This window comes from Trichosurus vulpecula, chromosome 8 (assembly GCF_011100635.1).
Source record: "Trichosurus vulpecula isolate mTriVul1 chromosome 8, mTriVul1.pri, whole genome shotgun sequence".
Lineage (NCBI taxonomy): Eukaryota > Metazoa > Chordata > Mammalia > Diprotodontia > Phalangeridae > Trichosurus > Trichosurus vulpecula.
Genome location: NC_050580.1, coordinates 215,330,591 through 215,357,023, shown reverse-complemented (window position 1 = coordinate 215,357,023; position 26,433 = coordinate 215,330,591). Strand labels below are relative to the sequence as shown.

The following is a 26,433-nucleotide window of genomic DNA, read 5'->3' as shown; positions in this document are numbered from 1 at the left end:
CTGTTCTGCCTCAACTCTTGTGCTCTACATTCACCCTGAGATGCTATTTTGTCTTGTTTGTGAGAGAGCTTGGAATTTTCTGACCTACTCTACCATCTTCCCAGAATCCTCTCTAAATTATAATTTTTTTAAAGGAAGTAACAAGTAATTTACCTATGCTGTCACTGCTTTGAAGGGCATGCAAGCAGTTTTGAGGTGGTAATAGGGTTAAATTTCCATTGAATTCAACAGCAGTTTATTGAATACCTAAAACAAGCATGGTCCTGGTTAGATACTGGAGATACAAAGATGAAAAACACAGTTGTTATCGTCAAAGGGCCTATAGTCAAATGTCAGAGATATAATAAATATACAAATAAGTATGCTACAAGATAGAATGTGAAAGGGGCAAAGAGAGCCCTTTATCATGGAATCAGACAATGAGGACACATCCATGGATGCATCATGTCACTTCTCTGGGCCTGAATTTCTTATCTGGAAAATGAAGGAATTCAATTAGATAATCTTCAGTGTCCATTCCACTCTACATGCTTTGATCCTAAGGAGATATCCAGACATTATTCTCTTACAAAATTGAAGTAGGAAGATCAATCAATTAATCAACAAGAATTGTAATCACCTACTATGTGCCAAAAAAATTTCCCTACTCTCAAAGAGCTTACATTTTATCAGGGCAGACAGCACATATAGCACATAGGAAGGAAGGAAATAAAACATTTAATGAGTATCTTCTATGTGCCCAGCACTATGCTAAGTGCTTTGCAAATATTATCCCATATTATCCTCACCACAACCCTGGGAGGTGCCATCATTATCCCCACTTTACACATGAGGAAACCGAAACAGACAGTGGTTAAATGACATGCCCAGGGTCACACAGCTAGGAAGTGTCTGAGGCTAGATCTGAACTCAAGTCTGCCATACTTAGCTCTCTCTAGGCATTCGATCAGATGATCTCTAATGCCCCTTCCAGCTCTAGGATCAGCTTGGATCCTAAGAAGTGATCCAGACAAAATTCTCTAACAAAATTGAATGAGGAAGATCAGTCAAGAAGAATATATTAATTATCTTCTGTGTGTCAAATCAAAAGGTCTCTGCCCTCAAAGATCTTATAGTCTACCATGAAAGATAGCACACACACATAGAGCTGATTCAATATATGTGGAAAATAAATACAAAGCAATTTTGGGGTCGTGAGGAAGCACTCGTCACTTGAAGGATCAGGAAATTCTTCATCCAGGAGACAGTACTTGATCTGGGCTTTGAAAAAAATTAGGAATTCTAAGAGGTAGCGGTAAGGCATCAGTGCATCACAGGAATGGGGGACAGCCTATACAAAGACATGGAGACAGAAGATGAAGTGTCATGTATGAAGGAACAGCGAGATTTCTTTAGGTAGAGGGGAAGGAGAGTTAGGGAAGACCTTGGAGGAGGTGGCACATTGTAATGGTAATGTAAATTTGAAAATCTTTCCCACCGGTTAATAGGCCCATGTGACCTGCTTGTGTCACAGGAAGCCTAAGTCACATGTGGTGGGAGGAGCTTGCTGAATGAGAGGAACAGGATAGGGTGGAGCAGGAAATGCTCAGAACCTTTAGAGCTGAGGGAGAGAGCGGACATGTGCCAGCTATGCTGTGAGTGTGTTTCTTGGTAGCAAGGCCCCAGCATGGGGTGGGAATGGTTTTGAGATGCAGTTGTTCTCTGCTGTGATAATGTGTATTAATTTCTTTGCTGCTATGATGGATTGGACTTGCTGGTTTTGGGATCTGGTTCTCTGGCATCTGAATAAATGGTTTATTTCTTCTACTTTCCACATAAAGAGTCTCTTATATTTTGCAATACAGAACTACATTTATAATTATCGTCTATATTGTGATTATTGCTTTGCTAATACACACATGAGCTGGGTTTTGATTTTAGGAGAGGGAAGAGTCAAAGGTGACCCTGAAGTTTTGTGATTGGGAGGATGATAGTGTCATTAGCAGATTAAAAAGGTAAAGTGAGATAAGAATTAGAGGAAATGATGAGTTTATTTTTGGACATGTTGAGTTTGAGTGGAGGTAACCAAGGACTTGGTAGTCATTTTGATAGGGATGATGAGTGAAGAAGCCTTGGGAGTAGACATAATCTCCTATGGAAAGGATGTAAAAAAAGAGGAGATGAAGACTGAGCACTGGGACACACACACTTGGGCTGGGGTCAGATAAGGATAATGATGGAGAGCAAAAGTGAAGGAGAGGTAAGAAAGGTAGGGAAAGAGCCAGACGATAGTAACGTCTTAGAAACTAAGGAAGAAGATTATTAAAGAGATGTTAAGTAACAGAAACACACGCTCAAAGCGGTGCAGGAGAATTGGGACAGAAAAGTAATTGAACAGTCACTGGTGACCCTCAAGAGAACAGTCGCAGTATTTTAGTGGGACTAACAGTCATATTCAGGATTGGATGTATGATGATGAAGTAGAAGCATTGTCTCTAGGCAAATTTAGCAATTCAGGTAAAGAAAGTAATTAATTCATCAGCTGTGAGGGCAGTTGTGACTTATTTCCTGATGGAGCAATAGACAAAGAGAGGTCTAGTTTTAGAGCTGGTATTCCTGTTTGGTAACACTGCACTGTCAGTCCACTGGGCCTGACATGGTAAGACAGTCATCTTCACCTAGTTAGCATCAAAGAGTTTATATGAAATTAAAAGTGACTACTAGGGTAAGTAGAGAGGGCGTTCCCATCCACAGATGGTGCTTTTGGCCAGCCATGACCCACAACATTTTAGCGACTCCTCACTAGGCTTGAACCCCCTGATTGAATGTAGCTGGGTAAGATCTAGAGATGTAACTATCCAGCTATAGCTGCATCAGGGCAGACAGCATGCAGGGGCAGAGGACAGCGTGACAGTGAATGGGGTTGATGGGTCAGTGTAAAGAGAAGAGGGTGGCAAGAGAGTCTCATGGGAGTAATTGCACCCTAAGGTTATAGAGGTGAGGTGGGGGACAGCTGTTGTAGAAAAGAGGAAGTGTATGTCCCTCTCCATATCAGCACTTAAAACAGAATTACTGTTAAACATGTGTTACATCTTGCCAGCATCCTAGCAGGATGCATATTGAATCCAGTCCTTAGGAACCTGTGGCTCTGTGCTGACTATACCTGGTGAAGACCTACCATATTTTGCCACATAATTGTCACCATCAATAATTGTCACACCCTGTTTTTTCAGTCCAAAAATTGGTTTATAACCTTTTAGTGCCTAATTGTTGCATGGTATAATTCCCTTCATTGCTCCACTTAAAAGGTAAACAAAGCAGCTATGTATTCACCAGTGGCATATGGATATACATTTATCTCACACACATTGCAAGCCCAGAGCCTAGAATTCTCAGCTCATATGCATTGTCAGTATATTTACGAAAGCTGACTTGCATGGTTTGTTTAGAGCCTGCAGTACTAATGGTATTGTCACTCAACCATTGAAGTTTTTTTAAACTTCAAATAGGCGCAAGGGAGCAGGCAGGTGAAGCTGCTGTGAATAAGTCACATGATATGGTGAGATGTGCATCTTCCCAATTTTAATGCATATTCACGTGTATTCCATGCATCCTAGTCTTGCACCAAAGATAGTTTAGTAATAAAGGATTTTTAAGTAACACCGGCACAGTTTTTTTTTTTCAAAAATCATATAATGGTCACACCCCACTTATGCAAAAAAATTTTGGCACAAATCTGTGATGATTATGTGGCGAAATATGGTAGATTTGTTGTTCCGTTGTTTTTAAGTCATACTTGACTCTTTGTGACCCCATTTGAGGTTTTCTTGGCAGAGATACTTGAGTGGTTTGTCCTTTCCTTCTCTAGTTCATTATATAGATGGGGAAACTGAGGCAAACAGGGTTAAGTGAGTTACCCAAGATCACATAGCTAGTAAGTGTCTGAGGCCAGGTTTGAATTTAAGAAAATGAGTTTTCTTACTCCATTCCCAGCACTCTACCCACTGGGCTACCTAGCCCTCTGAAGATAAAGGTTAGTTAAATTAAAAGGGATTACTCATTCACCTAGTAATCATGCCGCTCATGTAGTTAACCAAGAGGGCAGGAGTCTTTCTAGAGAGTGGTACTTTTTGCCCTCAGGCATGATTCAGTATATGACATCCATGAGCATGCTGCAGAAAGACCATTTAATGTTTAACATCAATCAACAATTATCTATTAAGCGCCTGCTGTGTGCCAGGCACTGGTCTAGGCACAAAAGTGAAATAGCACCTGCACTCTAGGAACTGACAGTCTATGCGGGACACCAAGGAAGATCTTATTTAGGAGGCAGCAGTTGAACTGAAGGAAACAAGGGATTCTAAAGAAGCAGAAGTGAATAGTGAGTACATTACAGGCATATAGGATGTGTCTGTGCAAAGTCATGCCCAGGAGATGAATGTTCAGCAGGTTAGATAAGCATTCTGTAGTGTGCTAGTTATGATACATAATAATTTAGCAGTTGTTTTAGATATTGTATTGCCCATGATTTTTTTTTTGAATGATTTCCCCATTTTTAGATATTTTCTTCATACAGAAGGTTAAAATGTTAGGATTAAGGGGACAGTATTGTACTGACAGCATCCCTCCTAGAAGTTGTTGCATAATTTCCTTCTGAGTGGCAGCCTAGCTGTTCTTCAATTAATCAGAATTTCCAAGGGCAATGATATTAATTTAAATGTAATAGGACTGTGGGTGTCTAGGTTGTTTAAGATTCCAGGAAATAGTCTTGACATATCAAAGACAGGTAGTATTTTTAGATTTTATCCTCATTCTCCCCAGATTTTTTTTTACCTCCCTTCTACATAGTGGCAGGAACAGAAAGAAATATACCACCTGTCCATATCCCTTAGCCTTAAAGAAGGACACACAGATCCTGGGATCCCAGGACTTAGAGCTAAAAGAGACCATCTTGTCAAACCCCTTCAATTGGTGGACAAGGAGAAACCACTTCAAATATATTCTTGTCCCAATACATACTGGGGTTAGGAGTGTCATCAGAACAAGGTGCCATCCTCTCGATAACTGCAAATAGGCATGTTCCTTATAGACAATGATCATAAAAGTGAACTCTCTATTTCCCCCTCCCCACTCCCTACTCTGAACAGGAGAAACAGTAAACAACAACCCTGGAGATAATTTAAATGTCAACGCTTCTTAAATAAGAGCTTAACAATCTGACCAAGTTGGAGCTACTTCTTTTCCCACAGAAGTTCAGGATTGTTCCAATTAACAAGGGCTGCTAGCAGGGGAGAAATTATGTGGCAAGGAAAAATATCTTGCATTTTCTTCCTCAAAATTGATGGAAGGGGTAAGAAAATTAACTTAGGGTCATTTTAAAAGGTGAAACTTTATTACATATCATTATCCAAACAACAGATTATGGTAAAAGAATTGTGGTGAGGTCATAGTTTATAAATGATTAAAGAAAGCTAATTCTTATGTCTATGTTTAATAACAAAAACATCTTTTGGGGGTGTTCTGTTAGGGGTTTTTTAATAGCCTCCGAGGTGAACTTGTAATGTATCCAGACATAACAATTATGAACATTTGTCCTGGACCTGTACAGTCAAACATTGTGCAAAATGCCTTTACTGAAGAAGTCTCAAAGGTAAGAATTTTTGCATTTGGAAAAATATGAATTATGTGGGGATCATTGTTATTTTAATATATGTAGATTTTTTTTGTTTTAATAGGTTAAATATACTTTTGATTATTTTGTGACTCCAACCCAGCATTGTAAATGTAATCAGGATTAGAGAGGCCACTTCCCACACGTAGCCTCTTTAGCTGCTTTTGGCTCACTCCTTGATCTCATCCTGAGTTCTAAGTCAATCAAGAGGTATAATCTGATATATCCTCATACATTAATAGAAATGAAAACTAATCAATTAATTAATTAGCTCTGAGCTCAATTTGTAAAATAAAACGAAGAAAACTTTTTCTATGAACTTTTTTCTTGCTTTTTCAACCCCGTTCATCTAAGGGCAATGAACTTATTTATGGTGAGATGAAGTGCAAGTTTCTTAATTTATAAAAACTTAACTTATGGGCATCTAAGAAAAGTGTTTAAGGTAGACATCTGTTAAGTTACAAGAAATTCCTTTGACTCGTTTGGGTTAAGTTAATTTTAATTATTCCCAAATGTTAGTTATTTTTAATGGTCTGTTGAAGGTGAGCACATAAAATCTATATTTAACTGTGTTTCTATTGTAGGAGCATTTTGTGTGTGTGTGTGTGTGTTTGTGTGTGTGTGTGTGTGTGTGTGTGTGTGTGTGTGTGTGTGTGTGTGTGTGTACTTCCTATTGAATTGTTACCTATTTCAAGTTTGCCCTGTTACGGTCTTCTATACCAGGCCAGACAAATTGATTATATATGATTGAGAAAATAAATAGCCTGCATTCAGTATATAGAACTTAATAACACCAATCTTGAATGACAGTTTACAGCACTGGAATTTTTTGCTATATTTCCAGAAACTAGAGAACCCAGGAAATCAGCAGTATAAGATGGCAACCAGTCGTTGTGTTCGGTTGATGCTGGTCTCCATGGCCAATGATCTAAAAGAAGCTTGGATTTCTGAACACCCATATTTGTTATTTTGCTACATCTGGCAGTATGCCCCAACCTGGGCCTGCTGGCTAACAAACAAGCTGGGACGCAGAAGAATCGAAAATTTTAAGAATGGACTGGTATGGTCTTATGAATTTTTTTCTATAGCTTTGCAGAAGAATACAAAGAATTTGTTGGTTCTCATGTTTTATTATTTTCAAATCTATCTAGCTATCTCTCTATCTCTTTATCTATCTATCTGTCTGTCTGTCTGTTGTCTATTTGCCTGTATGTCTCCTGAGTTCAAGTCCTGAGTCTGACATATGCTTACTTGGTGACCTGTACAAGTAACTTAACCTCTCAGTGTCCCAGGCAATTCTCTAAGACTAGTTACATTGATAGAACAAATTTCCTTGTTGGAAATTCCCAACAGTAATGAAATCACAGGTTACATTAAATAGTGTATGCTCATAAATTATGTATATGTGTGTGTATATATTTGTGCATATATGTATACATATGTTTTTAAAAAATCAACACATTGGTTATATAGTTACATAGTTCCTGTCTAATATTAATTGATACGTTTAATGAACAAGTGAAAAACATTTAAGTGCCAAACATTTTGCCAAGTGCTAGGGAAATTCTAATGGGGGAGACCACAAACATGGGGGAACGATGGTTAGGGAATTGCTTTTTTAACTGGAAGCTCAGAGGGATGGTATGAAGCTATAGGTCAGTCAACTGACATGCTCTTTCCAGAAGCAATGGCAGCATTGATTTGCTTTATGTGCTCAGAAGAGGATGTGAAAATGCAGGGGACAGTTGGGATGGGGGGGCGGTGTGGTGAGGGGTATGTGTACAGCAGGAAGAGGGCCAGAGTAAAGCACAGCCAGGGGTCTAGGCTGGCTCAATGTAGTGACCTCTCACCAATCAGGATAGTCTAGTCCCAGGGCAGGAGTTCTAGCAGGAGCAGCAGCATTGTCAGAGTAGCACAGCAAAAAGATTATTAGGCGATATGATGTCATGAGGATCATTCCTTCCATAGCAATCACGCTATATAAATGGATGGTTGGCTGAATGATTGGGTCTAGTTATTATATTTCTGTAAAGGAGTATTGTTCAGGTTACCTGATGTGGGGTATGCCCGGATAACATGCCAGAAAGTAGAAAAATATCTTTACATCCTGTTAGTTTGACTCATTACAAACTCTTACCAGTCCTGGACACTACAGCCTTTTACAAAGTGGAGCTAATTCCTCTGCCAATCCCCTTTCTCTGTGTATTATAGTCCTATCTGTGCAATATTAATGTATTTAATGTAGTCCAAATTGACTTTTCTAGTTTCAACACATCTAAAATGAGAGATGATCTCTTAAGATCTCTTCTGTCTGTAAAGTTCAATGTTTGATTTTATGATGTTAAAAATGGAAGGAGGAGGAATTACTCAATTTATTAGTCAGTTTAATTACTGCTCTTCTCTGCTACCTTCCCTCCTGTTCCCACCCCTAGTAGATTTGGAATCAGTAGACCTGGGTTAAATTCTTAACTGTGGCACTTAGAAACTGTGTGTACTCACCAAGCACATCATCCCCTCATTACACCTCAGCATCCACATCTTTAAAATGATAGGCTTGGCTTAGACTTTTAAGAGGTTTTCCACCTCTAGATCCTAGTCATGTACTGTATCTGTAAACAAGGAGGCCAGGCATACCAAAGCATGTTATACAGGGATTACCGGGAACTATCTGTTCTTCAGCCTGATTTTATAGCTTGCCTGAGGAAATGATGAATATCACAGTGGAAATGAGATTAAGAGTTAATATTCAAAGAGCTTGGGCTCTGAGTCAAGAGACATCTGGGTTTGAAGCCTGCCTCTGACAGTTAACTAGTTGTGTCATTATGGGCAAGTCAGTCAGTCAGGAAGCATTTATTAAGTGTTTACTGTGTGCCAGGCACTGTGCTAAAATGTTGGAGTTTAAGTCACATAACCTCTTGGATCTTCAGTTTCCTCATCTCTAAAATAGGACTGATTCCTACGTCTCACAGAACTGTTGTGAGGAAAAGATGAAATACTACTCAGTATATAAAGCACTTTGTAAACTAAGAGGTTTGCAAATATGAGCTATTATTATAGTAACATAGGAAATAACGTGAAGTTAAGAAAAAAAATATGATGCTATAAACAAGTCTTTTCCATGTTAATAGTACCTGGCACACAGTAGGCACTTAATAATTGGTTACTGACTGATCAGTCATGTAAGTTTGATAATTTTACAGGTATTCTCAGTCTTTTGTGGACCGACTTTCCTCGGATTTCACTTGTAAACAGTGTAGAATGTTAGAATAGAGACCAGAATTCAAGATTCCTTAACTCCTGTCACTACCTGTAATGTTTTATTTTAGATTTTAACAGTGGTTCTATGTGTGTATCTTATTTCCTAACATTAGACAAATCACTTAACCTATCCATAATACATTGTCAGTGAGGAAGAACATTAGTACAGCAAGTTTGGACCAAGGGTAACAATTCAATAGGAAGCACACATGCGCGTACACACACACACACACACACACACACACACACACACACGCACACGCACACGCAGTGCTCCTACAATAGAAACGCATTTAAATATAGCTTTTGTGTGTTCACCTTCAATAGACAATTAAAAGTAACTAATCTTTGAGAATAATTAAAATTAACTTTCTGGGGAAACACTAGCTTAACCCAAACAAGTCAGAGGAATTTCTTGTAACTTAACAGATGTCTACCTCAAACACTTTTCTTAGATGCTCATAAGTTAGTTTTCATAAATTAAGAAACTTGCACTTTATCTCACCATAAACAGTTCATTGGCCTTAATATAGGCTACCCTTAGATGAGGGGAGTTGAGAAAACAAGAAAAAAGTTCATAGAAAAAGAGTTTTCTTTTGTTTATCTTACAAATTGAGCTCAGAGTTAATTAATTAATTGATTAGTTTTCATTTCTAAAAACTTGACAGCAAGCTAGGTACACAGTGCTTTGTACCTTGACTGATCACAGTATCATGGGCTTAGAGCTGGTTATCGAGTCTAATTCCTTCATTTTACTGATGAGGGGGAAGCCTAGTGTTATTTGTCCAAGACCACACAGGTAGTAAGTAGCAGAGTTAGATGTAGTAGTAAAAAGATACACTGGGTCACTCGGTAGATAGAGCTCTGGGCCTGGAGTCAAGAAGACTCATCTTCCTGAGTTCAAATATGGCCTCAGACACTTTACACTGGGTAAGTCACTTAACCCTGTTTGCCTCTGTAAAATGAGCTGGAGAAGGAATTGGCAAACCACTCCAGTACCTCGCCAAGAAAACCCCAAATGAGGTCGTGAAGAGTCGGACACAACTGAACAGAAACAGCAACAAAAATTATAGAGGAATTAAGTTAATGAACGTATCAGCCAGCTGGCATTTATTAACCACCTGCTGGGTGCCAAACTCTGAGCTAAAGTCTAGGGATACAAAGAAGAAAAGCAAACAGACCTTGTGCTCCTTAGAGGGAAGGCTAACATCTGAAGGGACCAAACAAGGTTTCATGCAAAAGAGCCTAGTCTTGAAGGAAACCAGGAATTCTAGGAAGTAGAGATGTGGGAAGAGAGCTCTCCAGACATCATTGGGGTCAGGGAGGGGAGCAGTGAGGGAGAGACAACCAGAGCAAAGGCTTGGAGATGGGAGATAGAACTTCATATGTGTGGAATAGCGATTTGATCCATTTGAATGGACTATAGAGTATGTGGAGGGGAGTAATATGTAAGTAGAATAGAAATATAGGAAGGGCCTGGGATGTAAAGAGCTTTATATGGTAAACAGAGGAGTTTATAGTTGATCCCAGAAGTAATAGAGAGCCACTAGAAGTTGATGAGTGGTCACAGTGATGCGATCAGACCTACCATTTAGGAAAATCACTTTGACCGCTAGGGACTCCAGGGTAGACTAGAGTGGGAGAGAAACTTGAAGGAAGATATTAGCAGGCCCTTGGAAGCAGAGAAAAGATAAGAGCTGTCAAATGATTTGTTACGTGGGGTAAGAAAAAGGAGTTGTTGATGAGGCCAAGTTTTTGAGCCCCAGTGACCAGAGGGATTGTGGTACCCTAAACATTAGTAGAGAAGCTCAGAAAAGCAGCAGGCTTGGGGAAGAGGGCAGATAATAGATGCCTACAGGGTGTCCAGTTCTAAGAGTAACTGAAGATGAATTGGGGAGAGGAGGCAAAAACAAGCGGGGATGTCATTGAAATATCCTAAAGACCCCCTAGACAGAAAGAACTAAGTGAAATGGTTTGGGAAAGTCTGGCATGAAGGAATAATGTAGTAGTGATAGAGAATTAAAGTGTTCTACCTGCTGAATCTTTCTCTTTCTGCCTCAAGCAGAGCATTAGTTTGCTTTAAAGACCATTTTATCCTTCAAAGAGCAGAGAAACCTGCCAAGGGAGCTCCTATTCTCGATTTAATTCTCACCAACAAGGAGGAACTGGTTATTGGAGTGAAACTCAATGGAAACCGTGGGGGGAAGTGACCATTCCATATTAGCATTTGTGGTAAAGAAAGGCAAGTGGGGCACAGTCTGATAAGCATCATAGATTTAAGGAGGAAAGATTTCAGAGGAATAATAAGTAGTGTCCCATGGCCTAAAATTCCACAGAGGCAGGAAAGCGGTACAGCGGCTAGAATGCTGGACCCAGAGTCAGGAAGACCTGAGTTCAAATCTAGCCCCAGACATTTACTAGCCGTGTCACCCTGAGCAAGTGACTTAACTGCTGCCGGCCTCAGTTTCCTCATCTATACAAAGAGAATAATAATAGCACCTACTTTCCAAGGTTGTGTTGAAGGTCATGTGGGATGACATTTCAAAGTGCTTTGTAAAACTTAAGGCCCTATGTAAATGCTAGCTATTAGCCATTATTGTGGTATAGTCGATAGAGGCTCAGGCCTGGAGTCAGGAAGATTCATCTTCCTCATTTCAAATCTGGCCTCAGGCACTTACTAGGTGTGTGACCCTGGGTAAGTCATTTAACCCTATTTGCCTCAGTTTCCTCATCTGTAAAATGAGTTGGAGAAGGAAATGGCAAACCCCTCCAGTATCTCTGTCAATGGGATTACGAAGAGTTAGAACAACATTGGCTTTTATTATCATGGTGAAGTCAGGCGAGGAGGGAGCAGGAGCCTTTATTCTGAAGATATGAAGAGAAGCAATTCTGAGGAGGAGGAAGCTGGGCAATTGTCTAAAGCGACTTTTGTGGTTGTACAGAAAACAAACGCATCGACCAACTGATATTTTAAAAAGATCTATACAAAAAGTGGAAGAAAGGGCAGATGATGTGAGATGAACAAAAGTGTGACGCTTTCCTTTAAAAGCAGTGTCAAGAGTGAAAAAATTCCTGAATGAGCTGATGCTGCTGAGAAAAAGCGGAGAGCAGCAATAAAAATGAGGTTTGGGGGAGGTGTGAGAGTGGGAATGAAGACTGTTTTTAACTGTATTGGGGAAAAGAGGGCAGTCAAAGAAGGTATAGAAGGATTGTTTGGGTGGAGGGTGGGAAAGCAGAAACAGATGAAAGAAGGCATGTTCAGCTATCATTTGCTTCTGTTTCTTCTGCCAATGACGTTTGGGCTGGAAAAAGAGAACAGAAATGCTCATAGGGAGATGAAATCCAAGAGAAATCGGGAGAAGGTAAGAAAGCACCTAGCAGCTCCCGATGAGTCTAAGACACCAAGCCCAGATGAACTACTTCCTAGAGTCCTGAAAGAGCGGGCAGACATGATTGTTGAGCCATTGACAGTGGCTCGGCAATATGTTTATTAAGTCACTAATAAATAAAGACAATAAGTAACAAATCCATTTATTACAAGCATATCTATACTTAAATGCACACATTATATGTGGGAATATATACTCAACACATACATTCACTTATATGTGTGTGAATATATTAACACATATTCAAGTACATGTGTTTGACTATATATTATTGCTCTGTGTGTGAATGTATTCATACACACATGTATATGAATATGTGTGTACACATATAATATCTATATATATTCACATGCATATGTATGTGACAAAAGACAAAAATAAAGATACATATAAGTACATATAAATGATAAATGCACATATAAGTACATATGTACTTATAAGTGATACATATAATTGTACATAAGTGATAAATACAAAATAAAATGGTAGTTTAGAGAAGGGAAACATTAGTAGTTGTGGGGTTAGAAAAAGTCAGAAGTAGTGCTTGGGCTGCATCTTGAATGAAGTAAGAGATTCCAGGAGGCAGAGGTGAGGAGGGGATGCATTCCAGTCATGGAAGACAAGCCAGCACAAAATCACTAACAGTAAGGATTGTATGGCTAAACTGTAGATTGTGAGAAGGGGAGTAGTGTATGAGGAGGCTGGAAAGTTAGGTTAGGGCCGGGGTGTAAAGGCTGAACAGAGGAGTTCACCTTTGCCCCTGGAAGCAATACATTCTTGTTGTTCAGTCATGTCCAACTCTTTGCAACCCCATTTAGGGTTCCCTTGGCAAAGATACTGGAGCAGTTTGCCATTATCTTCTCCGGCTCATTTTATGCATGAGGAAACTGAGGCAAATGAGGTTAAGTGACTTGCTCAGGGTCACACAGCTACTAAATGTTTGAGGCCAGATTTGAACTCATGAAGATGAGTTTTCCTGACTCCAGGCCCTTTTCACCACCTAGCTGCCCTGAAGCAATAGGGAGCCACTGCAGTTTATTGATGTAGGAGGGCAACGTGCTCAGACCTTCACTTTGGGAGAATCACTTTGGCAGTGTGTGGAGGATAGATTGGAGAGACTCGAAGCAGGGAGATCTATTAGGAAGCCATTGCTAATCCAGTCAAAAAGTAGTCGAAGTGTGAATTAAGGTGGTGGCTGTGTGAGTTAGTAAGAAGGGGAAGAATGTGAGATATGTTATAGACCTAGAAATGGGAAGATTTAGATAATGATTGGATGTGTGCAGCGAGTGCCAGAAAATTGAAGATAATGCCGCATTTGCAAATCTGGCAGACTGGAAGGACCATGGTATTGACATCCACAATAGAAAGAAAAAAGATTGGAAAAGGAGTGGGCTTTGGGGAAAAGATAATGAGTTTGTTTTGGATGTGTTGAGTTTAAAAAAAATCTTTGGATATTTGAGATTGTTCGGCTTGAGGTGTCCAATAGGCAGTTGTTCTTGTGGGTTTAGAGGTCAGAAGAGATGTTAGATCTGGATATAAAAATCTATGAGTCATCTGCATAGTGATGATAATTAAAACCATGGGAGCTGGTAAAGTCACTAGGCAAGAAAGAACGGTGAGAAGAGAACAGGGACAGATACATTCGTAGTCAGGGACTATGACAGAGATGTTGGGCAAACAAAAGAGACTTGAGAAGTAGTGGTCATTCACATAGAGGGAGATCCAGGAGAGAACAGAGTCATGAAAACCCAGAGAGGAGAGCATCCTTAGCAATATAAAATGCTTCAGAGATCAAAAAGAATGAGGACATGTGGAAGACCAGCAGATTTGGCCATTAGAAATCATTGGTGAATTTATTAAACACTTTAAAAAAAAGCAAGTTCCTTGAAATGGCGATTGACAGCTTCATATAGAATTCTCTTTTTATATTCTGCTGTATGTATGGAAATACTCTTTTGGGGGGTATTTAAAGTCAGAATTTAAAAATGTCTAGGGTGAAAAAGAGATCATTGGTAACTGGAGGAAGTAGTTTCAGTTGAGTGATGTGATCAGAAGCCAGATTACAAAAGATAGAGAAGTTAATGAGAGAAGAAATAGAACTACTAAGTGAGAGGAGGGTAAGTAGAGCTATTAAGAGAAAGGAGAGGAAATGGAGCTACTAAGTGAGAGGAGAGGAAATAGAGCTACTAAGTGAGAGGAGGGTAAGTAGAGCTACTAAGAGGAGAGAAAGTAGAGCTACTAAGTGAAAGGAGAGGAAGTAGAGGCAATACTAAGAGCTTTTTCTAGGAGTTTGGTTGAGAAGGGGTGAAGAGATAGAACAACAGAAGCTTGAGGGGGGTGGTAGGGTCTAATGAAAAGGCTTTCTAAGGAGAGGAGAGGCTTGGGCATATTTATATGCAGCAGGAAAGTAACTTGTAGATTAGAGATAGAAGATAATTCAGAGGGCAGTCTCTTGGAGGAGAGGGGAGTTAGCCTTAGTGAGGAGAGAAGGACTATCTCATTATTAGAGACTGGAGTGTAGGGGAGAGAAGTAAAGGGATTTCAAGGGCTTTTGAGATGAGAAGAGAAGAACTCATGGTGAATTATCTTGACAGGCTAGAACATTGAGTTGAATGTACTAAGCAGAGGTTTAATAATGTCTTATAGTTAGGTTAAAAAAACAACTTTACAAGTACAGAATGGGAGAAGTAGAGATGTGGGTTCATCCAGGACAGATGTGGGTGTGGTATGGCCTGTAAGCTCAGTTTGAGCCCAGTGCATTATGACAGCTAATGAAATCTTAGACTGCATTAAGAGAGGTGAGATATCCAGGATTAGGGAGGGGATAGTCCTGCTGGACTTTGCCCAAGTCAGATCACACTTTGAGTATTGTGTTCACTTCTGGGCACCCCATTGTAGGAAGGACATTAGCAAGTTGGAGAGATTCCAGAGAAGGACAACTATGATAGTGAAAAATCTATGAAATTGTTAGCTCTTTGAGGACGAGGACTTTTTTTTTTTTGCTTTTCTTTGTATTTCCAATCTTAGCAGAGTACTTTAACACATAGTAGGTACTTAATAAATGAGTCTGTTAATATAGTCTATAAAGACATAAAAGGAAAAGCTAAAAAGGTATTGCTTTAAGTTTTGTCTCTCTCTTTAGTTTCAACCCTTAGGATTGGAAGAGTTTATCCTATCTATATATAGTATTTATATGAATATTTATCTTGGATGGGGGAGGGGAAGCAAAAACACAGTCCACCTTGTGAATTTAGTGTTTCTGCTAGCTTACAAATTCTGTCTGTTAGAAATTTATTTGTTCATGGTTTTTCATTATCTTTTTTTTGGGCAAGGCATTCGGGGTTAAGTGACTTGCCCAAGGTCACACAGCTAGTCATTGTCAAGCATCTGAAGCTGGATTTGAATTCAAGTCCTCCTGACTCCAGGACCAGTGCTCTATCTACTGTGCCACCTCTTTGCCCCCTTTCCCCCTTTTTAAAATGGTTTTTCATTATTAAAATTAGCTTTGAAATCTAACAAATTGCAAACTCATCTGCCTTTCACCTCATGTCAAATGTATCTGCCCTGTAAATGGTTAAACCTTTCCTTTGTAATTTACTCTGACAAATCATAGCAGATAGTATCCTAGTCCAGAAATGCAGAAAAATAGTTTTTAAAAGTGGAATGAGCAGATGCCAACTGTTCTTTAATACAGTAACACAGTTGATAGCATAACTGGTTAGATTACAGTTTTGCAACAAACTATCAGGGGATTAACATTTTGCCTAAACTCCGGGATTTTAATGTGTGCTTATCATTCAAATTTGAGTCTTTATCCAGTTTTCCCAAGAATTGTACAAACTGAGCATAATCCTTTAAGTGAGGTTCATAAAAGTAAAAAGAATGTTTTGTTACAATCAGGTTGCAAAAGTCTCTGAGGTTCCTGTTCCACGAGCAGGAAGGAAAAGTCTAGAGACAATGCTGGTAGACATCACAGAAAGGATGAATGTAATACTGACCCTTGTCAATATTATCTTTGTCTCGGGCCCCCTGAGATAGGTTTATCCCTTGGTAGAGAGCTGCAATTGTAGGAGAATCCAGATTTGCTGCAGCCCAAAGCCAGAGTTCTTACGACATCCACCACACAATTCAAGATGTACATTTTCAATACTTCAAAAGTTCTACTTCTTAAGAGAGCTCCCTTTCTATTCTTTTTTATTGTTGTTAAATAATTCTAGGCTATGGAATATAGTATCTTTGGAATGGGTGCTGAAGGGTTTAGCTTTAACTTAATGAAATATTTATAAGGCTTCATTTGTAGGCCCCAAGTTTTATTTCTCTTCCAAACATTCTAATGACAGCAATAAAGCAGAGTTGGGCCTTAAGCACAATATAAAACTGATAGGATTAACCAAAAAATATCTCCATCATTAACAGAAGTAAGAAAAATGTGGAATGATTATGTTGACTAATATAATCTTTGTGTTACAGGATGCTGATTGCTCTTATTTCACACCATCGGAGAAAAAATCAGACTGAAAGAATACCAGTATTTTTCTTCCCACTGTAATTGAAGAGATGGAAAAAAATGAAATGCTTTAAATGCAGTTTATATTTCTATAACTTGATTCATAAAACAAATCATAAATACTTCAATAAAGATCTTAAACATTATGTTTCATATTCTTGAGTTAAAAAAAAAACAACAAACATCTCTACACTGGAAACAAAGTGGATTCCCATCCATTGGGAAAGAGCTAAACAAATTGTGGTACATGAATGTAATGGAATATACTATACTGCAAGAAACAATGAACATAATAAATAGAGAAAGGCAAGAAATAATATATATAGTGATTACAACAATGAAAATAGAAAAAGAACCACAAAACAGTCAAACTAGGCTATTGCTAAAGTATAAAGAAACAGCTTAGCCCCAAAGGAGACAGGAGAATCTACTATCTACTCTTTTGCAGAGATGGGGGAGGAGTGGGTCCATGGGCATGTAACATTACATATAATTTCAGATTTTGCTGGTGTGTTAATTGGTTTTGTTGAATTTATTTTCCATTCTTCCTTTTAAAAAAATTCTTTGTTAGGATGGCTTTCTGAGAGGGGGTAGGGGAAATAAAGAGGAAGTGATGGAAAAACAAAAAAATTAATATAAGTCTATTCAAAACACAGCTACAAATACTCTAGTATATGCACTTAAAATTTAGGTTGGAAGAAAGTGAATTGATTGCCTACATACAACATATATGTGGACTGGCCAAGGTTCTGTCCACTGTTGTGGGAGTTTGCAATATAATAAAAGTTAGACAACACACCTAAGTATAACATGCGTAGAACATAGCAAATGCTGTTAAACCAAATTAGGGGTATAGATAGAGGGCCAGGCCTGGAGTCAGAGTCAGGAAGACTCATCTTCCTAAGTTCACCTCTGGCCTCAGATACTAGCTATGTGGCCCTGGGCAAGTTTCCTCATGTAAAATCAGCTGGAAAAGGAAATGGCAAACCACTCCAGTATCATGACCCCAAATGGGGTCATGAAGAATTGGACACAGCTGAAAAATGACTGAACAACTGGCTTTGGTGCCTTAACAGTTTAAAATATATATATATATGCCAAAATACTTTGATTTTTTTTTAATGAATCTACTACCATATATTTATTCAGCATCTCTGCCAAGAAGAGAGAAGGCACCAAGAAAAATAATGGATTTAGAATACAAACTTGTTTGCAAAATGTTACAGAGGAAGAGGATGGAAAAGTATAAGTAGTATAACCTTGTAGCTGTTCTGTTTTATCTAATAAGTTGTAAAAACTACTCATAGTAATTATACCCCAATTGATAAATATGATTACATATGATGTAAACTGAACATGTAAAAGTGTATGTAAGAAGATGGCAGCTGGAAAGCAGGGACTTCTGTGAGCTCCCACAGAAGTCCCTCCAAACACCTATAAAAATGGCTCTGAACAAATTCTAGAACTGTAGAACCCATGAAATAGCAGAGGGAAGCAGGGCTCCAGCCCAGGACAGCCTGGATGGTGGCAGGGTAAGGTCTATTGCATTGACCTGGGAGTGGAGCAGAGCAGAGCCCAGCATGGGCTGCGTAGACCAACCAGACTGGGAGCCAGGTGGAACAGGCCCTAGCACTCTGGATCAGTGAGCTGTGGCAGTTACCATACTTCTCAACCCACAAACACCAAAGACAACAGAGAAGGTTAGTGGGAAAAGCTGCAGGGACAGAGTGAAAGGAGTTCACGGTTCGGCCACCACCCTAGGGGCAGCGGAGGTGGTGCCACTACAGAACTTCAGCTACAGTTGCTTCTGGCCCCAGGGCCACCTGGTGGGAGGAATTAAGTGGTGGATCTGAGTGGGAGTGCAGAGCCAGCTTAGGTCTGAGTCCAGTCCAGGTTGGTGATCCTTGGGGAAGGAGTAGCACTGGTGTGGCAGCCCCTCGAGCTTCGGACAAAGTTCTCTATACTCTACAAGCAGTCATATACCCCAGTGAAAAACTCAAGGGTCAAGTGAGTTGGCTGGGAACATGGCCAGGCAGTGAAAACAGACTCAGATTCAGACTCAGATTTCAGAATCTTTCTTTGGTGACAAGACCAAAACATACAGCCAGAAGAAGTCAACAAAGTCAAAGAGTCTAACATGAACTCGTCTCAGGCCACGGAAGAGCTCAAAAAGGATTTGGAAAAGCAAATTAGAGAAGTAGAGGAAAAATTGGGAAGAGAAATGAGAGTGATGCGAGAAAACCATGAAAAACAAGTCGATGACCGGCTAAAGGAGAACCAAAAAAAATACTGAAGAAAATAACACCTTAAAAAAAATAGACTAACCCAAATGTCAAAAGAGCTCCAAAAAGCCAATGAGGAGAAATGCCTTGAAAGGCAGAATTAGCCAAATGGAGAAGGAGGTCCAAAAGACCACTGAAGAAAATACTACCTTAAAAATTAGATTGGAGCAAGTGGAAGCTAGTGACTTTATGAGAAATCAAGATATTATAAAACAGAACCACTGATGAAAAAATGGAACACAATGTGAGATATCTCATTGGAAAAACCACTGACTTGGAAAATAGATCCAGGAGAGATAATTTAAAAATTATTGGACTACCTGAAAGCCATGATCAAAAAAAGAGCCTAGATATCATCTTTCAAGAAATTATTAAGGAGAACTGCCCTGATATTCTAGAACCACAGGGTAAAATAGAAATTGAAAGAATCCACAGATCGCCTCCTGTAAAAGATCCCCAAAAGAAAACTCCTAGGAATATTGTTGCCAAATTCCAGAGCTCCCAGTTCAAGGAGAAAATATGCAAGCAGCCAGAAAGAAATAATTTGAGTATTGTGGAAACATAATCAGGATAACACAAGATCTAGCAGCTTCTACATTAAGAGATCAAAGGGCTTGGAATATGATTTTCTGGAGGTCAGTGTAGCAAGGATTAAAACCAAGAATCACCTACCCAGCAAAACTGAGTATCATGCTCCAAGGCAAAATATGGATTTTCAATAAAATAGAGGACTTTCAAGCTTTCTCAGTGAAAAGACCAGAGCTGAATAGAAAATTTGACTTTCAAACACAAGAATCAAGAGAAGCATGAAAAGGTAAATAAGAAAGAGAAATCATAAGGGACTTACCAAAGTTGGACTGTTTTGTTTACATTCCTACATGGAAAGATGATGTGTATGATTCATGAGACCTCAGTATTAGGGTAGCTGAAGGGAATATACATATGTAGAGAGACAGAGGGCACAGGTGAATTGAATATGAAAGGATGATATCTAAAAAAAATAAAATCATATTAAGGGATGAGAGATGAATATATTGAGAGAGGGAGAAAGGAAGAGATAGAATGGGGTAAATTATCTTGCATAAAGTGGCAAGAAGAAGCAGTTCTGTAGGAAGGGAAGAGAGGGCAGGTGAGGGGGAATGAGTGAATCTTGTTCTCATTGGATTTGACCTGAGGAGGGAATAACATACATACTCAATTGACTCAGTTGGGTATCTTACCCCACAGGAAAGAAGGAGGAAGGAGATAAGAAAGGAGGGATGATGGAAAGGAGGGCAGATAGGGGGAGGAGGTAATCAAAAACAAACACTTTCAAAAAAGGACAGGGTCAAGGGAGAAAATTGAATAAAGGGGGATAGGATAGGAAGAAGCAAAATATAGTTAGTCTTTTGCAGCATGTGGCCTACGAGGAATTGCTTGCCTTCTTAGGGAGGGTGGATGGGGAGGGAAAGGGGAGAGAATTTGGAACTCAAAGTTTTTGCATATACTAGGAAATATACAGGCAATGGGGCATAGAAATCTATCTTGCCCTACAAGAAAGTGAGGGAAAAGGTGATGTGGGGAGTGGGGTGACAGAAGGGAGGGCTGACTGGGGAATGGGGCAACCAGAATATATGCCATCTTGGAATGGGGGGGAGGGTAGAAATGGGGAGAAGTGTAGAAATGGGAAGAAAATTTGTAATTCAAACTCTTGTGAAAATCAATGCCGAAAACTAAAAATATTAAATAAATAAATAATCCAAAAAAATGTAAACTCCTTGTGAATAGGAATGGTTACATTCATTGTATTAGCACAATGCCTGGTATACAGTACGTGTTTAATAAATACTTATCTATTCACTCCTCAAAAAAAGTGTATGTTAGAGGAATTTTGCACAGAAAATGGGAAGCATCAGATCTTGTTACTGCAGCAGTAAAATTATTAATACCAAATGAATTGATTGTTCCATTAGAACTTCATTTGAAATATAATTTTGTGATTGTTCTAAAAGAAAAGAAGATAGGAGTTAGGAAGAATTGCTGGATCTGACCAGATATATGCAGAAAAAATCCTATTGGAGGCAACATAGTGACCACTTTTTAAGATACGTAAAAGAAAAGATTCCAAGAGAATTAAAAAGATCACAGGTGATACTTTTAAACCAGCCCCTCCACTGCAACTGAATTGAGAAGGAAATAAACATTTATATGGTGCCTACTGTATGGCAGGCACTGTGCTAAGAGCTTTTTGTAAATATTATTGCATTTGATCCTTACAACAACCTATGTGAGGTAGGTACTATTATTATCCCTAGTTTATCATTGAGAAAACTGAGGCAAATAGAAGTTAAGTGACATGCCCAAGGTCACACAACTAGTGCCTGAAGTTGGAGTTTAACTTAGATGTTTCTGACTCCAGGACTGACATTTTATCCCCTGTGCCACCAGCTGACATTAAAAACTACCAACTCATGCCTCTTCTCTTCAAAAAACAGTGTGATCTACATATGTTAAGGATATCTCTCCTGTTCTTGTAGGATGGTCACAGGCAGGCCTTGATAGATTATTTTCTTCAGTCCATCACATATTGTATCAGTAAGGCAATAAACACAACATTGATGATAATAGTGAATATGTCTCTGTAGTTCTGTATTGCAAAGTATGAAAGACTCCATATAGTAGGTAGAAGAAGTAAAACATTTATTCAGGCACCAGATAATGAGATCCCATAACCAAGCCACCAGCTCCCACAACCAGTGAGCCCACTTTATCATAACAGCAAGGAACTTAAAACACAATATCACAGCATGGAGCCTCACCATCCCAAAATCTCTCTGCCCCCTGCTGGGGGCTCATTCACTGACAGCCACCACAGGCTGCTCAGCTATCACAGGTTGGCTTTCTTTACCTCAGTTCTAACTGTAGTAACTGCTCTCTCAGCATTTCCTGTGACACAACTTCCTTTTCTTCTCAGTAAGCTCCTCCCACCACATGTGACTTAGGCTTCCTGTGACATAAGTAGGTCACATGGCCTATTAATGAGTGGAAAAGATATTCAAATCTAAATTGCTATTACACATATTCAAAGTCACACCAAACAGCATAGAGAATACTGTGTTGTTGATTAAAACTTTAAAAAAACAAAATTGCCTTTGCTTTATTTACAGTTGGAAAAAAATAATTGATACAGAAAAAAAAGAAGACCTTAGTCATCTGGTTACAATAGATTATAGATTATATTAGTACAGATGCTCCGGATTCAAATTCTACCTCTGACACATTACTTTCATCTCATCACTTCACTCCTCTAGGCCTCAGTTTTCTTATTTGTAAAACAAGGGGGTTAGACAAGATTTATTAGACACTGAACATTTATTTGGTGCTTACTATGTGCCAGCCATTGACTTTACAAATATTATTTTTTTCTTTGCGACAACCCTGGGAGGTAGGTGCTAGTATTATCTCCATTTTACAGATGAGCAAACTGAGATGAATAGAGTTAAGTGACTTGCCTAGGGTAACATAACTACTAAGTGTCTGAGATTAGATTGGAACCCCAGTTGTCTTGACTCCAGGTCCAGTTTATTGTAGGCAACGCACTATTCTTAGCTGCCTAAGCTAGAGTATTCTCAAACAATATAAGAAAAATGCAAATGTTGGATGATCTAGCGTACATAGTAAATGCAACTCAGAAAAGACAGAAGAGGTGATGGAGGCGTGGTAATTTAGGGTTAGGGTTAGAGTCGGGACAGCTTCATAAAAGAGCTGTGACTTGCACTTTGAAGGGTAGGTAAAATTTATGTAGAAGGAGAAAAGGCTTGGGTAACAAGAACACCATGGTGGGTTTTTTTTTCCTCTTTAAAAAATTATCATGAACTTGACAAACATGAATATTTCCATATACAAAGGAGAACAGAAAAAAGAAGATATATGAAACTGATTATTAGGTATATCTTGTTTTGTTTTGTTTTTGGAGGGGGGAAGGCAAGGCAATTGGGGTTAAGTGACTTGCCTAAGGTCACACAGCTAGTAAGTGTGTCAAGTGTCTGAGGCCAGATTTGAACTCAGGTCCTCCTGACTCCAGGGCCGGTGCTCTACTCACTGCACCAGCTAGTTGCCCCATTGTTTTTAATATATATATATATGTATATGTATGTGTGTGTATATATATATATGTATATGTATGTGTGTGTGTATATATATATATGTATATGTATGTGTGTGTGTGTGTATATATATATATATGTGTACATGTATATGTATAACAGAGTAGCATCTTGCCCTGCTTGCTTTCATCCCCTTCCAAGTTTCTATCTCCTCTGTTGGGTATGTTTTAAAAATTCTTTATTAATGTTATTTTCTTTCTTTTCTCTTTTTGGGGAAAGAGGAGCATCATTATCATTATTCACTTCAATCCCTACCCACAATCTCTTTTCCCTCTCTCCCCTCAAAGAAAATGAAAGCCCTTTCTCATAATAAATGAGTAAAAAAGAAAACAAAGTTCACAGATTGGTCATATTTGAAAACATGTCTCTTTTGCATCTACAATTCATCAGTTTTCTCAAGAGGCAGGAAGTATGCTTCATTATGAGTCTTATGATGTTATAATTGTTTGTTGAATTGATGAATATTTTTCAAACCTGTTTTCTTTTTTTTAAAACTTTATTTTATTTTATTTTGGAGGTGAGAAGGCAGGGCAGTTGGGGTTAAGTGACTTGCCCAAGGTCACACAGTGTGTCAAGGGTCTGAGGCCAGATTTGAACTCAGGTCCTCCTGACTCCAGGGCCAGTGCTCTACTCACCTAGCCACCCTGCTGTTTTCTTTTATAATGGCATAGTCACTGTGGAAATTGTTGCATTTCTTCTCACTTCATTCTGCCTGAGTTCATAAGAAGTCTTCCAAGGTTTTTTCTGAATCTTTCCCTTACATCATGTCTTATAATGTAATAATATCTGTTATATACTACAAATTATTTAGCCATTCTCCAATTGATGGGTACCCATTTTGTTTCCAGTTCTTTGTTATAGCACAAAGTGCTGCTATAAGTATTTTCATACAGGTAAGTCCTTTTCCCCTCTCTGATCTTTTTGGGGTAGACGAATAGTAGTGGTATCACCAGGTCAAGGAGAATATCTAGTTTAGTGACTTTTTGAGTAAAGTTCCAAATTGGAGCCCAATATTTAGTGAACTAGAGTGTCTGATAACAGCCAACAATAGTCATTTTCCCTTTTTATCATCACATCACCTGACCTTTTGTCCCCAGTGCCTGGGCTTCTGATTGGCAAGATTTCATCTTTTCTCACCTGACCCAAGACTCCATGCTGCTGTTTCCTAGCCATTTTCCTTCCATGCTCCTGCACACCACCTTCTACCTCCAAACATACATTTGAGTCTTGGCCCTGATTCCTTGGGCTTCTGATCAATAAGACTTCACAATTTCTATTTTTTAATTATTTTTTTGGAGGGAGGAAGGCAGGGCAATTGGGGTTAAGTGACTTTCCCAAGGTCACACAGCTAGGACTTCACCATTTCTAGGCTGACTCAGACTCCTACACAGACTCCTATTTTCATGTTATACCACCCACCCCCCTTCCCATGTTTTATTTCCACCTCTAGCTCTGGGAGTCAAAACTTAATCAACACAATTATTCCCAGAAAGAATGTATCAATTGCTCTGAGACTCAATCCATCATTCCTATGATTTCCATGAGCAGTTCTCCATCCCCATGACTATGTGTTGTCTTTCAATATTAGAAAGTAAACTCCCTGATTGCTAAGATTGTCTTCTTTTTTGTATTTGTATCCCCGGCACTTAGCATAGGACTTTTAGAGTCATTTTTTCATTCATCTTTGCCAATCTGATAGGTGTGCGGTGGAACTTGAGAGTTAAATGTTTCTTATTATCAGTGATGTAGTATTTTTAAAATTTTACTTATTTTATTATGAACCTAAGAAATAAAACAAGCATTTCCATAACATAGTGGAATAGAAAAAGAGATGATTGTTCATGAAACTGCAAATTTGCTATTCCTTTTTAATATATAATAAAGTTATATAACTTTTTTCCTTTTTTCTTCCCTTTTTATCATTTATTTTACTTTTTTATATGGTTGTTGAAAGCTTGCCTTTCTTCTTTTGAAAATTACCTGTTCATATCCTTTGACCATTAAGAACAAGAATGGCCCTTGCTCTTATATATTTGCATCAATATTGGATATTAGACCTTTATCTGAGACATGTCCTGCAAAAAATTTCCCCCTGGTTAAATGTTTCCCTTCTAATTCCAATGGTATTGATTTTGTTTGTGCAAAATATTTTTAACTTTAAGTTAACTTGCCCATGAATTCATCTCTTTCCCTTTTTTTTGTCAAGAACTTTTCCCTTACCCATAACTGTAAAGGATTTTACCTTCATTTCTCTTCTAATTTGTTTATAATATGATCTTTTATATTTAGGTCATGTATTAATTTGGATCTTATTGTGGTAGATAGCATGTGATATAGGCTATAGCTTAATTTCTTCCAGGCCACTTCACAGTATTTCTAGAAGTTTCTGTTGAATTTAAGGCTTTAATGGCTTCTCTTCTCCCCATAGTTGTGTCATTATCAAAAGTATGTTACTATGGTGATGGAATACAATTGTACTACAAGAAACAAGCAGTATGCTCTCAGAAAAAACTGGAAAAACTTATAGGATGCAAAAGGAAATGAGCAGAACCTGGAGAACACTGTGCACAGTAACAGCAATTTTGTACAGTGATCAACTAATGACTTAGCTATTCTCAGAAATATAATGATCCAAGAAAATTCCTGGAGGACTTAAGATGAAAAATTCTATCCATCTCCAGAGAAAGAACTGATGGAGTCTGAATGCAGATTGAAGCATATTTTTTTACTTTCTTTTTCTTTTTTTGATTTGTATTTTTTTTCACAACATGGCTAATATGGAAATATGTTGTGCATAACAGCACGTGTATAACCTATATCAAAATTGCTTGCCTTCTCTATGAAGGGGGAGGTGAGAGAGAATTGTGAATTCAAAATTTTTAAAAAATGTTAAAATTGTTTTTTGTATAATTGGGTAAAAATAAAATATTAAATAATTTTTAAAGTATTATGTTCTTTGCTCCACTGTCTTGTGTACCTAATTAGTTTCACTCATCTACATCACTATTTTTAACCAATGCCAAAATAGTTTTGATGTATTTCTACGCAAAACTCTGCGTGTGTGTGTGCGTGCGCGCACATGTGCATACACGCACGCACGCATGTGCATGAGCACCTTTATCAGGTTCAGAAAAGAATGAGGGAAGGAAATGTACCCCTCTCCAGAAATTAGCCCCTGTAGATAGACCCCAGAGGCTCCTCC

The 26,433-nt window shown here is 38.6% G+C and overlaps 1 protein-coding gene across 1 annotated transcript in view; it reads left to right on the top strand.

Annotated features, from left to right (window-relative positions):
* DHRS7 (dehydrogenase/reductase 7) overlaps nucleotides 1-16,950 on the top strand; it is a 31,535-nt gene extending 14,585 nt beyond the window's left edge. Inside the window, exons 5-7 of the mRNA XM_036769560.1 lie at nucleotides 5,507-5,629; nucleotides 6,495-6,710; nucleotides 16,768-16,950. Coding sequence (XP_036625455.1) covers nucleotides 5,507-5,629; nucleotides 6,495-6,710; nucleotides 16,768-16,815 — 387 coding nt within the window. The 3' untranslated portion in view covers nucleotides 16,816-16,950. The remainder of the gene's footprint in view (nucleotides 1-5,506; nucleotides 5,630-6,494; nucleotides 6,711-16,767) is intronic.
* Nucleotides 16,951-26,433: the final 9,483 nt, after the last annotated feature.